A 12788-nucleotide genomic window follows, 5' to 3' on the forward strand; every position below is an offset into this window, starting at 1 on the left:
TCAAGTAAATGCTTGGTTTATAACTATGTGTTCCCAGCTTCCTATGCCACAAGTTTTAGCAAGGCTTAGAGAGATATTTCATATTGGGTAACAGAGAAAAGAAGCTTTATGAGGTTTTCAAATTGTTTTTTAGTAATTGTCTAAATATCTTGTTTAAAATCATTTTGAACATTCCTACTTTCTTGGGTAAACCTGAAGCAGATATGGAGTTTAAGTTAACTGTTGGTGAAACTGTGATATTTTTTCTCACAGTCTCATATTTTGATTATGTTTCATAATTCTCACAAAAGGTTTTAGTTAATTTTTATACGAATGTATTTTTAATCTTTATTCTCTGTTGCATCCATATTGTAATTCCACAAGGTGCTGATATTCCCCATGAAATATCCACAACTTCAAACCCTGTCTGCCACTTAACTAGTATTCAGTTTTTATTTGTTGACTGAATAAATTAATCACTGAGGTAAAGGGTTGATACTGGTCGTTCAGAAATGTTTGAATTTGTATTTCTTAGCCACTGCTTTAAAACTTTCTTTCATAATTCATTTTATATTCAGTTATTTATTTAATGAATTGAGGAAATATTGGAGGGCATATTTGAAACTTTTTTTGTTTTTGTTTTTGTTTTGGTGTTGGAGATTGAACCCCAGGCCTCATGCAGGATAAGGCGGTGCTTTAGCACTGAACTACATGCCTAGTCCATGGAAATTTATGTAAATTTTTTACAAAAACTTACTCTTTGGCCCTGAAAATGTATTACATAAAGAGTTTTTGCTATTTTTTGTATAGATGGGAAATTTGCCTTTTATTCAATGGCATATTTTGTTTTTGAGCTGAACAAATGCTGGGTATCAATTCATAGCTTTATCCCACATATACAAATAATCCCTGATATAGCTTTTATCATTTGTTTTCTATGATTTTTAATGTGGTTTTTAATAGTCAATTCATAAGACTTTAGAAAATGGGAGCTGTTTCTGTGCTTTTCAGAAGATTTTTGTTGTTTTTACTGCTGTTAGAATAAAAATATCTATTCATTCAGAATCATTCTGACAGCTTTGCTGCAAAGCTTTGGAAAGACAAGAGTTCCTTTCTGAAATAGCCAATCATATTTTATTTTCACTGAAAAGCTCTTCACTAGTGTCCAGAATCAGCCACTGTGTTTTGTGGGGTTTTGTTGTTTTACAATTCTTTTAAGTTATTATTTCATTTTTGTTGGAATTGATGGTTGAGTTTTAAAAGAGTTCTCCCTTCTCCCATTCTGATTTTTCTTTCTTTCCCTGCTTTAGAGAGAATTGTCATCACTATTAACAAAAAGCTATCTGGCTAGTCTTCTTGTCCCATATTTCTAGAAATGGAAAGATTTGGGTTTTCATAGTTTGAACGATTTGGTTGGTTAATATATTACTCATTTACCAATTTTAGTAAATGGAGATTTACTGTCCTTAAAGCCAGTCTTTGCGTGAACTATGAAATGCCTGGTGAACTACTTGATGGTATTTATTTGAAAATATTGACAAATAAGTTTCACTGGGGATAAAATAATGAATAAGTACTTGATTTCACAAGTAACATAGTACATTTAAAATCTTCTTCCTAACAGATATGTTCTAGTAGAATGGATGTCAATGTGTAGCTCCCATAAACAGGCCACAGGAAACTTCAATTAGAAAACAGTGTGTGAAAATGTAATACAGATTTGGTCAAGGTCTTTGTGGCTGGGCTTACTGTGGGTCATACTGACAGGAAGAGTTCAGCACTGATTGACTGATTAAAGGGGCCTGATCTCCACAATAAAGCCATGGTAAAACTATGGATAAAGGATTTATAAACCCCATTGTATGTGTTTTTCAATGTTGAAAGAATCACCAAAGAGGTTAGGATAAGGTCTCTATTGCTGATGTGTGTGTTGCTGAATTATAAAGAAAGGCCTTATCATTACCTTCATGAAGGATACAACTAGCCAGTGAAAACTCTTTATCCAATGGATAGAGTGTATGTGCATGTGTCCACACTAGTTAAGGAAGAAAAAGAGGGAGGGAGGGAAAAGAAGAAAAGGATGGAGGGGAAGAATGTGAATAGATGCTACTTGTGATTTTCTGAATAGCATGTGCAGTGCAGTAGAGCATTTTCTATCTTAATTCCTTTCCTGCAGAACTAAAAATTTGTTTAATTTTATCTGTGACCACTATTTATTTACAATTATGTTTATCCTTCAGTACATTTCCTATATGTCTTTTTTTTTGTTAAATATTCGTGATTACAGATTTTATTGATTCCAACATAAGAATAAGATCAACTCTAAATTTGTTGGTCTGCTGAAAAGATAATTATATATTTAGATGTTATTTAATGACTTCAGTTGAGAATAAATGTTACATTTTAAAATTAAAAGCAGTGCTTTTTATCTTACTGAAGTAGATATTATTTTATTTTTAAAAATGTAAGCATTTGCTTATTTTCTTTATTTTTATGTTTTATTGGAGAGTGAACCCAGGAGCCTACTGTGTCTGATCTATAACCATAGCCTTTTTAAATTGTATTTTGAAAGAGGCAACTAAAAAAATTTCTGAGGCCAGTTTGTGATCCCCCTATCTCAGCCTCCAGAGTAGCTGCAATGATAGACCCAAGCCACTGCATCCAGCTGCTGCTGTATATTTTTACACAAAGAAAAGCTTCAAATTAGTTTTATAATATAATATCAAAGTGTTAGGAAAAATTATTGTAATTCTGAAAGTTGTATTAGTACTCTGTTTTCAGAAGCCCCTGCCAGACATAGTAAATGGAATGGTTAATTTACATTTCATATTCAGCAGTTAAACTTGACTTTACTAAAGGAATCAAAGTCCATAACCTGTTTAAAACACTGATCATTCACATGATGTCTTTGTGTGGCCTAATGCATTTTATGAAATAAGTCCCCTTCCACTGTTTCTGTCTGTGGCACTGGAGGGGCATCATGGCACCTTTACTCCATGCCTAACCATCACACTTCCATCCTCGCCACCTTCCTCTAAGGAAGCATTTCCTAGTGTGAGAAATGGGGATGATAATATCGTCCAACTTTCATTGTTGTGTATTTGAAATAAGTGATGCTTTTAAATCACCAGCACATGAAGACCACTTAATAAATGTTAGCAATTGTTTTAGTCAGCTTTGTTCACTGCTGTGACTAAAGGACCCAACCAGCATAATTACAGAGGATGAAAAGTTTATCTGAGTGCTCATGGTTTCCAAGGTCTTTGTCCATTGACGGCTGGCTCCATTTCTCCTGGCATGAGATGAGGCTGAATATCATGGCGGAGTGTGTGGCAGAGGGAAGCAGTTCACTTCATGGTGATCAAGAAACAGAGAGAGACTTCACTCTCCAGATTCAAAATATATACCCCATAGCCATGTCCCTAATTAACCACTTTCTCCTGTCACACCCTGCCTATCTCCAGTTACCACTTAGTTAATCTTATCATGCATTAGTTCACTGATTGGGTTAAGACTCTCACAATTCAATTGTTTCTCCTCTGAACCTTCTTGCATTGTCTCACACAAGAGCTTTTGGTGGACACCTCACATCCAAACCTTAATAGCAATTATCATTGTCACCTCACCTTACGTCACCTCTACCAATATCTTCCTCATTTCCCAGACTCTCTTATTTTTCATTCTAGTATTTTTAAAGAATCAAATAGGAAATGATTTTTAAGACTGATATTATTAATATTCTTATTATAATGTTGTAAATACCAAATCATAAATAAAATTTAGACTATATTCTTAATCTGATTTTAAGAGCATCTCGATTTGACTGTTGTCTTTACTCCAACCTTCTGGTTGGAACATGTCCTATATCCATACATGTTGATTTGTCTTTATGGGCCAATGAAAGTTAGCTTCATTCAAGAAATCTTATTTCAAAGCCCTAATACATGTTGATTATTTCATTTCCTTGAAATTCTTCAACTACTTTTATCCTGTTCATGATGTCTTAATCCTGCATAGTCATATGTGCATTCTTTTTCCAACCACAAGCTTCTTGAGTCCCACAGAACCAGGGAGAGCCTCAGTACCTTCCTTGCAGGACACCTGCCCAGCTCCTCACCTCTGTTTTGAACTTTGTCTCATCTGGTCTTGTTGTTATCCTATAACTTTTAGATTTTAATAATCAGGAATACTATCTCCTCTCTTTTGAGACTCTACCACACTCAGATGAATTTCTGACATTTCCTTGATTTCAACAGATACTGAGCTTTTTTGGCAGACCCTTGGAACTCCATCCAGTACAGGACCGCCCAAGCCTGAAATAATAACTGACACTGAGGGGGACTTTAGACAACACCCACATACTATGTTTAGTAACTTTCAGCAGCCACATTTGTAGATGCTAAGTATGTATTAGGAAATAAATCAGCATACCTTTTTAACAGTGTCTTTTGAATTGCTTTTTACTAGATTCTTGTTTATTATGAATTTGTAATGCTTATTTTTAAGAACATGTTGAAAAGCCAGTTTGAAGTTTCTGACATTTAAAAGACTGGGAAAATTATAATATGTGAAATTTGACACAGTTTTGAAATTTTTTCCTCATGAATATAATTGGATGACAATGTGAAATATAATTTTATTAAATGTTGAAAAGTTATGGCAACTAGTTATGAATTCATTTATTGAAATATTTGCCACATTTTTAGCAGTCTTTGTGGGAGGTCACAGTTTTGTGTATATGTAGTGTCAAGAAATGAGATTAATGTTACCCTTATGTTGTGCTCCATAAGTCAAAAAATAGCTGAACATTAATTATTTTATGATGCTCCACTCATTAGAATGTTTTTATATTAAACCACCTAAATTTCATGCTTTCCTTTTTGACCTCAGCACATAATTGCCTTTGGTTACTCTTTCAAGTTGTCAGTTTTAATTGTTGCTGTGTTACACTGAATTACAAACTGAAATATCATTTAAATTATGTGTCTTCTTTTTTAAAATACCCTTGTTAGAATTCAGTGTATTAAAAGCCTACTGGTAGCAGATGTACTTTTTAAGAAAGTGGATGATGGGTTGATATTTCATTGGGTTTTCAATGCTATTTTCATTGCCAAGTATTTGGACTAGATTTTTAGAGCACATTTTTTAAAACTGAAATGAATGTGTTGGCATGTAAAATGGCACAGAGAAAATACACGTACTTAAGAAAATTATGTCAAAGGCTCTGCTGAAAGTCAATTGGTAATATTTGCTTTATGGCAGAATTTTAATAATGAAGGTTTTCCTAAAGTCATTGCCAATAGAGTGCAAACATGTCCAGTTTCAGATATAAAAGTGTCCCCATCTATGATTAAGAAACTTCTTTAAAATCATTACCCTTAACTTACTAATAGTTGAAATTAAATGTTTCTTTGGAAATCCAGTCTATTTCATTGTCATTGTTTAGTTTTCAAAAGAGACTTTTCTTTCTTTTCATAATCCCTGGGATGTAGGGAAGAAAGGCCATTTGCCCACACCTATTCATAATTCAGTACTGCTTCTGTATATATTATCCCAGTACTCCAAATGTTGTTTAAACAAATGGATGATAATGTTGTACTAGCAGCATGGGTCATTCATGACATCTTTCTTTCAAATTTAATAATTCTTCAGTATCTGTTCTACAGCTTCGAATCTACTTTTTAAATCTCTTCAGGTTAGTTTCTGGGTTATGTTGTATAGCCCAATAAAGCAATAAATATTTATTGTCTTATGCACTTCTGTAGTTTAGGAATCCAGGGGTAGTTCAATTAGTTCATTATGGTTCCAGGTCTCTCATGCATTTGCAGTTACCCAAAGGCAGCTTTTCTGGTGGCTGAGGAGCATCCTCCAAGATACCTCCCTCATTTGTACTGCAAGTTCCTGCAGCCTGTCAGCAGGATACCTCTGTTTCTTGCCCCCGAACCCCCGCATGGGCCTGCTTGAGTGCTCTCAAGATGTGATGGCCAGGGGCTGGGGATGTGGCTCAAGCGGTAGCGCGCTCGCCTGGCATGCGTGCGGCCCGGGTTCGGTCCTCAGCACCACATACAAACAAAGATGTTGTGTCCGCCAAATACTAAAAAAAAATAAATATTAAAAAAATTCTTTAAAAAAAAAAAAGATGTGATGGCCAGCTTTGCACAATGTTAAGTGATCCAAAAGAGAGGCTGAACCCACCATGTCATTTTAATGAACTGCCCTGAGAAACTGCACTCTCATTTCTACCATACTGTGTCCATCAGAAGTGAGTCCCTGAGTACAGCCCATGTTCAGAGTCAAGAGAAGAGGGAATAAGAATGGAAGTGTGAAAGAATTATAAATAGACTAAAACCGTCACATATTCCTCTTTAATTTAAAAAAACCCCCATTAATTTCCTAGGTTATCTGATCTATTAGATTTTAAATGCTACTCTAGAACTCTGAAAATTCATATAGATCTCTCTTATACAGTCATAGACCTGTATTTTCAAGTTCCTATCAGGTGTTTTGCTTTTCTTTTTGTTTTTACTTTTTGTTTATTGAAGTACAAGCTAAATATTTGTTGATGCCAGAAACCTGGTAGCCATCCTTGTCACATGATATTTTGCCCCTCCCATTCAATTATCAAATCATGTAATTTCTTGATCCTAAATATAGATTAAATATGTTCTCTCTCACTACCCATGTAAAGTGACTCTTCTCTCATCTTTACTGCTACAAATAGCCTAATTTGCATTTCATCTCCATTCTTTTTTAAATTCTCTAACAGAATTATTGTTTTTCAAATACACAGGATTTGGAGTAAAGTGTGAAGTGCAGGAATTGGAAAATAAATATAAATGTAGGCTGTTTTGTTGATATTTTTATAAGCACAACAAACAAATAGGACAGGATGAAGATTTTAGTTCTGCTATATGTAGTTTAGTCTGCAGCTGTTACTTTTTGACTGAATCACTGAGTATATTTAAGAGAATAAAGTGTTTCCTTCATCTGTCCCATAACTAACTTACTTATCCTCAACTTGGTGATAGTACACTCAAATCTTTGTTTTGGTTATATTTCTCTAGTGATGATGTAGCATGTTCCTCCCAGCCTTCAGTGACCACTGATATTCTAACTTCTTTGTTTATTCTTCTTCTGTTACTTTATGTTTTACTACTTGAACTCCTTACATGTTCCTATGACTTTAACCCGAGTACTCCTGCTGAGTTCTAGACTCATGAATCCAAGTGATTTTTGCACATATCCAGGTACTATTGTGACACCTAAAGTTCAATGTGTATAAAACTGAATTACTTGTGCTTTACCTTCAACCAATTAATTTTCCCTTTGTCTTTGATCTTTTACTTATTCTTATTGATAATATCTTTCCTATAAGCCTATATTTTATATAGAAATCCCTCCTTTGTAAGGCCCTCTCTAGTGTGCTAGAATTATCCTGGAAAATTTCTGTACCCTGTCTTTGGGGTCCAGGAAAAACCATCTGACTTTTGTTTGGACACCAGGTTTTACCTCCCTGATTCCCCACCTGCAAAAGTTCTTCAGGGACTTACAGCATATAGAGTCAGACATCATGGGGCAGGAGAGAGAACCCAAGGAGGGGGATCCAGGAAAAGAAGAGGTTTTAACAACAGAATGATTGAAGGTTCAAAAAGGGGGAAATAATGGGAGTGATTTCTGACAAAACTAGTGAGCAAGAGCAGGGAGCTATTTCTCATATTATTTAATATTTCTTTTTACTTAGTTTCCTCACAGTTACTCCCTTGTCAGAAGCACATTTTGTTAGGAATATGATTGATATGGAGTTTGGGGAGTTCCACAGGTTCTGACCATATTCAGCAGAGATGTTTAGTTAGTTCACATGCTCCTAATCAGGTTCATGGTCAGGGAGTAGTGTAATGCAAAGCACCCTACCAGATCATTGCCATATTTCATATCTAACACTTTTCCAACTTATTCAGCAATTACCTATTACATGTCTAACAGAAGGCGTTGTGTTTCTTGTTATAACCAATTTACCTCATGGCTAAATGTAGGAAGGAGCTCAAGAAGGTATGTTTATGCCTTCTTGGCCCCAAATTAATTTGCCACGATCTACTTCACAATGCCTAATAAGTGCTACCCTGACACAACATGCAACAGACTATTTGAAAATAAAATAATAAAGGATATAATATGGAGAACAAGAGACTGATTTGCCACACCACATTTGGATTGTTGGCATATTCAATCTTGGCCATTTCTTGTGTAAACAAAACCTTTCCGTTGGTAGCATGACAACTGAATGATAGAAAACCTTATTTTTAACTTAAACCTTCCCCCCACCCTTTGGACTTGGGTTGCTGATGAAAATATTCAGAAAACTAATTAAAGGTAATTTAAATAGCTAATTAGATAATGTTAGAAAGTAGTTTCCTGTAATACATTCCTTGAAACAAAGCATCCATCATCTGCAGACTATAGTTTGTCACTGGGTAACTGAAACAAATGCAATTACATGTTAAATGGAAGAAAGTTTTGACACATTAACTCTGATCTTTGTAAAAATTGCCATATACATAACATTTGTATCGCTCTTACATAAAAAAATACATGGGAAATTTGGATCTCCACATTTTAGTTGACTTTGCATCTGCCTAGTGTCTGGTTCTAAATGATATTTTTGACAGTGAAGACCCAGATTAAAGCTATGTCAGTGTTTTGACAAAATTGACTGATGAGTTTAATCATCCGAATTGTCCACTTAGTCAAACAAATGCTTTGACAGTGTGATTTACTTATATGTTGTTTCTTTGTTCAATTAGCTTGTGTTTTTAATTTAATTGACTGGTTAAATCAACATAATAAGTCCAGATGAATGCAATGTTTGGAAGCTATTTCAAAGTGATTTTATTTAAATAGTTATATCAAAGTTAAGAAATAATCTTCTTCAACAAATGTACAGAACACAGTATAAAGCATCTGAAAACTGTGATTTTAAGGACTTTGAAGGGGAAACAAAAACACCTCTATGACTCTGTTTGAACTATATAAATCATGGAAACTGGATTCCTTAACTGAAATATTTTTATTATTCAAAGATTCCACTATGTAAGAACTTTAAATGAAAATGTCTTCATCTATGAAAACAGAATCTTCGTATTAAAAAAGATTTTAATCTCTAATTTTTGAATGAAAAATATTGATTTGTTTTTTCTAAATATTATTTTAAAATTGAGAATGATTTGAATATATATCACGAAACAAATCAATATTTTCTGTTTCAAATGAAAACATTTATAGTTATAAAATATCTTTCTCATCCCTCCCTTTTTTGCCTCTCTTCTTTTTCTTCTCTTGTTCTTCTTTTGCATCTCATGCTTAGTAAAAAACAAAACAAACAAAAAAGAACAACACATGAAAACTTGCATATATTTCTTTAAATGCATATTTTATGTATGTGTGCATTACTGAGTTAATTTACAACTATCAATGCAAATTTAATCTATCACATATGTTTCTCCATAATTGATTCTCTTATATGGAGGTCAACTTTTGACAGTTGGTAAATTCTTCACTTAATTTCAGTTATATGCTTTGAAAGAAGTCTTCTTGAATTTTTACAACATTTAAATATTTTGTTTTCTTCCATTAATGTGATGGCATTGTTCAGTCTTAGAATGGGAGTCTTCAACTGACATGAAAAGATAGAAATTTTCTTTCTAAAAATTAACTATATATGTTTATTAAACATTCTAGATAGGAAAGGCAGCAGAATACAACAGACACTAGTATGGCAATATGTAAATCAATGGATGTGTAACTGATGTGATTCTGCAATCTGTATACGGGGTAAAAATGGGAGTTCATAACCCACTTGAATCAAAGTGTGAAATATGATATATCAAGAACTATGTAATGTTTTGAACAACCAACAATAAAAATTAAAAAAAAAAAACATTCTAAAATGAAGCAACAAACTAGGAAAAAAAAAAAAAAAAGAAGTTGCCACAAATGGAGAGGACAGATGTTTAGCTTCCTTGTTATACAAAGAAGTTTTGCAAAGCAAATCTTAAATGTAAGTAAGCAATTCAGATGAAAGAAAAATAAAGGTTAAAAAACATGAAAATATACTCTGTTGTACAATAAAGCTGTAAGTTTAAAACAGATATTACACTTTTGTTCTTTATCAAAAAGACAAAATTTAAAGGCATTGATAATGTTTAATATGAAATGAAAACTATTACTGGTGAAAGTAGACATTTTTATTTTTATTTTTTTCAGATTAGTTGATAATTTCCAAATTTGAAATGTGTTTTACTCTGACACATTGATTTTTTTTCAGAAATATGCCACAAATAAACTTAGATTATTATATTTTTTCGAAAATATTTCAGCTAAGATACATAGATACATTTATACTTATTTATAATATTAAGAAACAAAATACTGAGTTCTTCATAAATGCTGATAAGTATAGGATAGGCTAATATGTAGATATTCTAAGGTACCATTAAAATGAAGAAAATATCATCCAGAAGTGAAAATATTCCACCATATATAATTAGCCTTACAAATAAAATAACACATTACAAATAATAATCAAATAATATGTTTATAATGTCTAAATTTACCTGAGTAATACACAATATCAAAAGAGGTGGGAAGAAACATACAATGTCAGTTTTTGTTTGGACAATTAATTTTATCCTCACCACAACTGATTTCCTCTTGACAGATGGAGAAAGAGTGTGGAGAGGGAGATATAGGAAAACATAACTTTTCTCAAAAAAAATTTCTACGTTCTTAATGGAAGAGCATGTATTATTTATAAATTTATTCATAAAATTTATCAATTATGTGAATTATCAAGCAATGGAATTTTTTATAAAAAAACATGTTTTAATTATAAATGATCCTTTATTTTATTTTATATATGGTGCTAAGAATCAAACCCAGTGCCTCACACATGCTAGGCAGGTGTTCAGTACGTAAGCCACAACCCCAGCCTCAAACAATGGAACTTTAAAAAATTGATACAGAGTACTTAAATATGTATTTTTAAAGTCAGCAGCAGTGCAATTTTGGGTTGATTTTTTTTTAAAGAAAGGAACACCATAAGAGAGAAAGAGAAAAAGAAAATAAAGACCTCTTAATTTTATCTGAATATCTTACTCTTCAAACTATATTAATATTTCTACATAGTCCACTTCGCACACAAGCAAAGTTTTAGTAGGAAATTCAGAATGCCTTTTTTCTCACTTATTAAAAAAATGCGATAAATTTTTAAGAAATAATTGTAAGATTTTTCAAAATCCTTTACAGTTAATGAAAGGGGAAATATTCTATTTTTACTAAAATTATGAATCCTCACTGTGGTGTTCCTTGTGTTAGTTGACCCCAAGCCCTGGGCAGGCAGACAGGTGCATGGCGCCCTTCACTACTAACCTTGTGCTTTCCTCCTCCTCCACTATAGCTTTCAGCAGAGCCCCAATCCCAATGGCGGTGGTCCGCAGAGAGCTCTCCTGTGAGAGCTACCCCATCGAGCTCCGCTGTCCAGGAACAGACGTCATCATGATCGAAAGTGCCAACTATGGGAGGACTGACGACAAAATCTGTGACTCCGACCCTGCTCAGATGGAGAATATCCGATGTTATCTGCCAGATGCCTATAAGATTATGTCTCAAAGGTATGGTATCTTTAATATTCTGTTCTTGGCTCGTGTAACATAAACCTTTAAGGGGCACCAGTGTGACTATGAAACATGGTTAAGGACATCAGCAGTGTTGTATGTTTCATGATAATCTGAGACAGTATCTAATTAAAATTTATTACCTTGTTCATTAAGTTTCTTGGTCTAATCTGCATGTTATTATTTTGACAGAGTTCTCTACAACTTGGTTATTATACCAGTGATGAAAGATATTTTTTTACAATTTCAACCACAATTTTCTCCAAAGAGTGCAGAAATATTCTTTGTTAATAATAATTTTCTAATCATGTAAAAAAGAGGAATAAAAATTAAATTAATATGTCATTTTTGTAATCAGTGAATATATAAAAATTATTGATGAATGATTTTTCACCCTAAGTAAATTGTTTTTATTTGTTTTAATCAGATAATCAAATATAGAAATCTGTAGAATCCCTTGGGGTGGGGTTTAAGGAGGAGGTTCTACATTTCTGTGATTAGGTTTTCATTTAAATGTAGCAGAATTTTAACTTCATTAGCTATTTGATCTCTATAAGATTCTCACGGAAATTGTGTTGTTTTGCTGATACTGTTAAGGACATCCAAAATAAGTCCTTAATCTTAATCTTGTAATTATTGGGGGGTGGGGAGAGAAGACAGACTCAGTTTTGGTGGATCCTCTGGACCTGCTGAACTGTACAGGATACATACGTGAAATGATGAATCTGGAGAGTAAAAATACTTTCAATACCCTCAGTAAATCCCTTGAGTAAGCCCTCCCAGTGTTTTTAAAGTTAGAGTTAGTAGCTAACTAAAAAACTGTTTAATTCTACATCAAAGCAAGTTCCTTGCTTGCACTTGATCTATTCATGTTCTACATTTTCACTTTTTCAAAATATGTGTTTTTGACTCTTGGGAAAAAGAAATTGGCTCCACATTGTGGAATGGCCAAAGTTACCTAAGTTGCTTTATAATGAACTTAGTTTTAAATATTTATGTCAACCACAGCATGTTAGATAATGTTAATTATTACTATGATACATTTAAGCCATAATAATAGTAGTTTGGACAGTTTAATTAGATTAATGCTTTAAAATTGAAACCATAGAAAGCAAATTTTCTAAACAATATTTTTGATTA

At 33.1% G+C, this 12788-nt stretch overlaps 1 protein-coding gene across 7 annotated transcripts in view; it reads left to right on the forward strand.

The window, feature by feature from the left end:
• The window catches only part of Adgrl3 (adhesion G protein-coupled receptor L3), a 759373-nt gene that overhangs the window by 339746 nt on the left and 406839 nt on the right, over nt 1-12788 (forward strand). For all 7 annotated transcript variants that reach the window (XM_071614317.1, XM_027947334.2, XM_071614313.1 and 4 more), the window contains one exon: nt 11432-11645. In XM_071614317.1, coding sequence (XP_071470418.1) covers nt 11432-11645 — 214 coding nt within the window. The remainder of the gene's footprint in view (nt 1-11431; nt 11646-12788) is intronic.

The sequence above is a fragment of the Marmota flaviventris genome, chromosome 7 (assembly GCF_047511675.1).
Source record: "Marmota flaviventris isolate mMarFla1 chromosome 7, mMarFla1.hap1, whole genome shotgun sequence".
NCBI classification, from domain to species: Eukaryota; Metazoa; Chordata; class Mammalia; order Rodentia; family Sciuridae; genus Marmota; species Marmota flaviventris.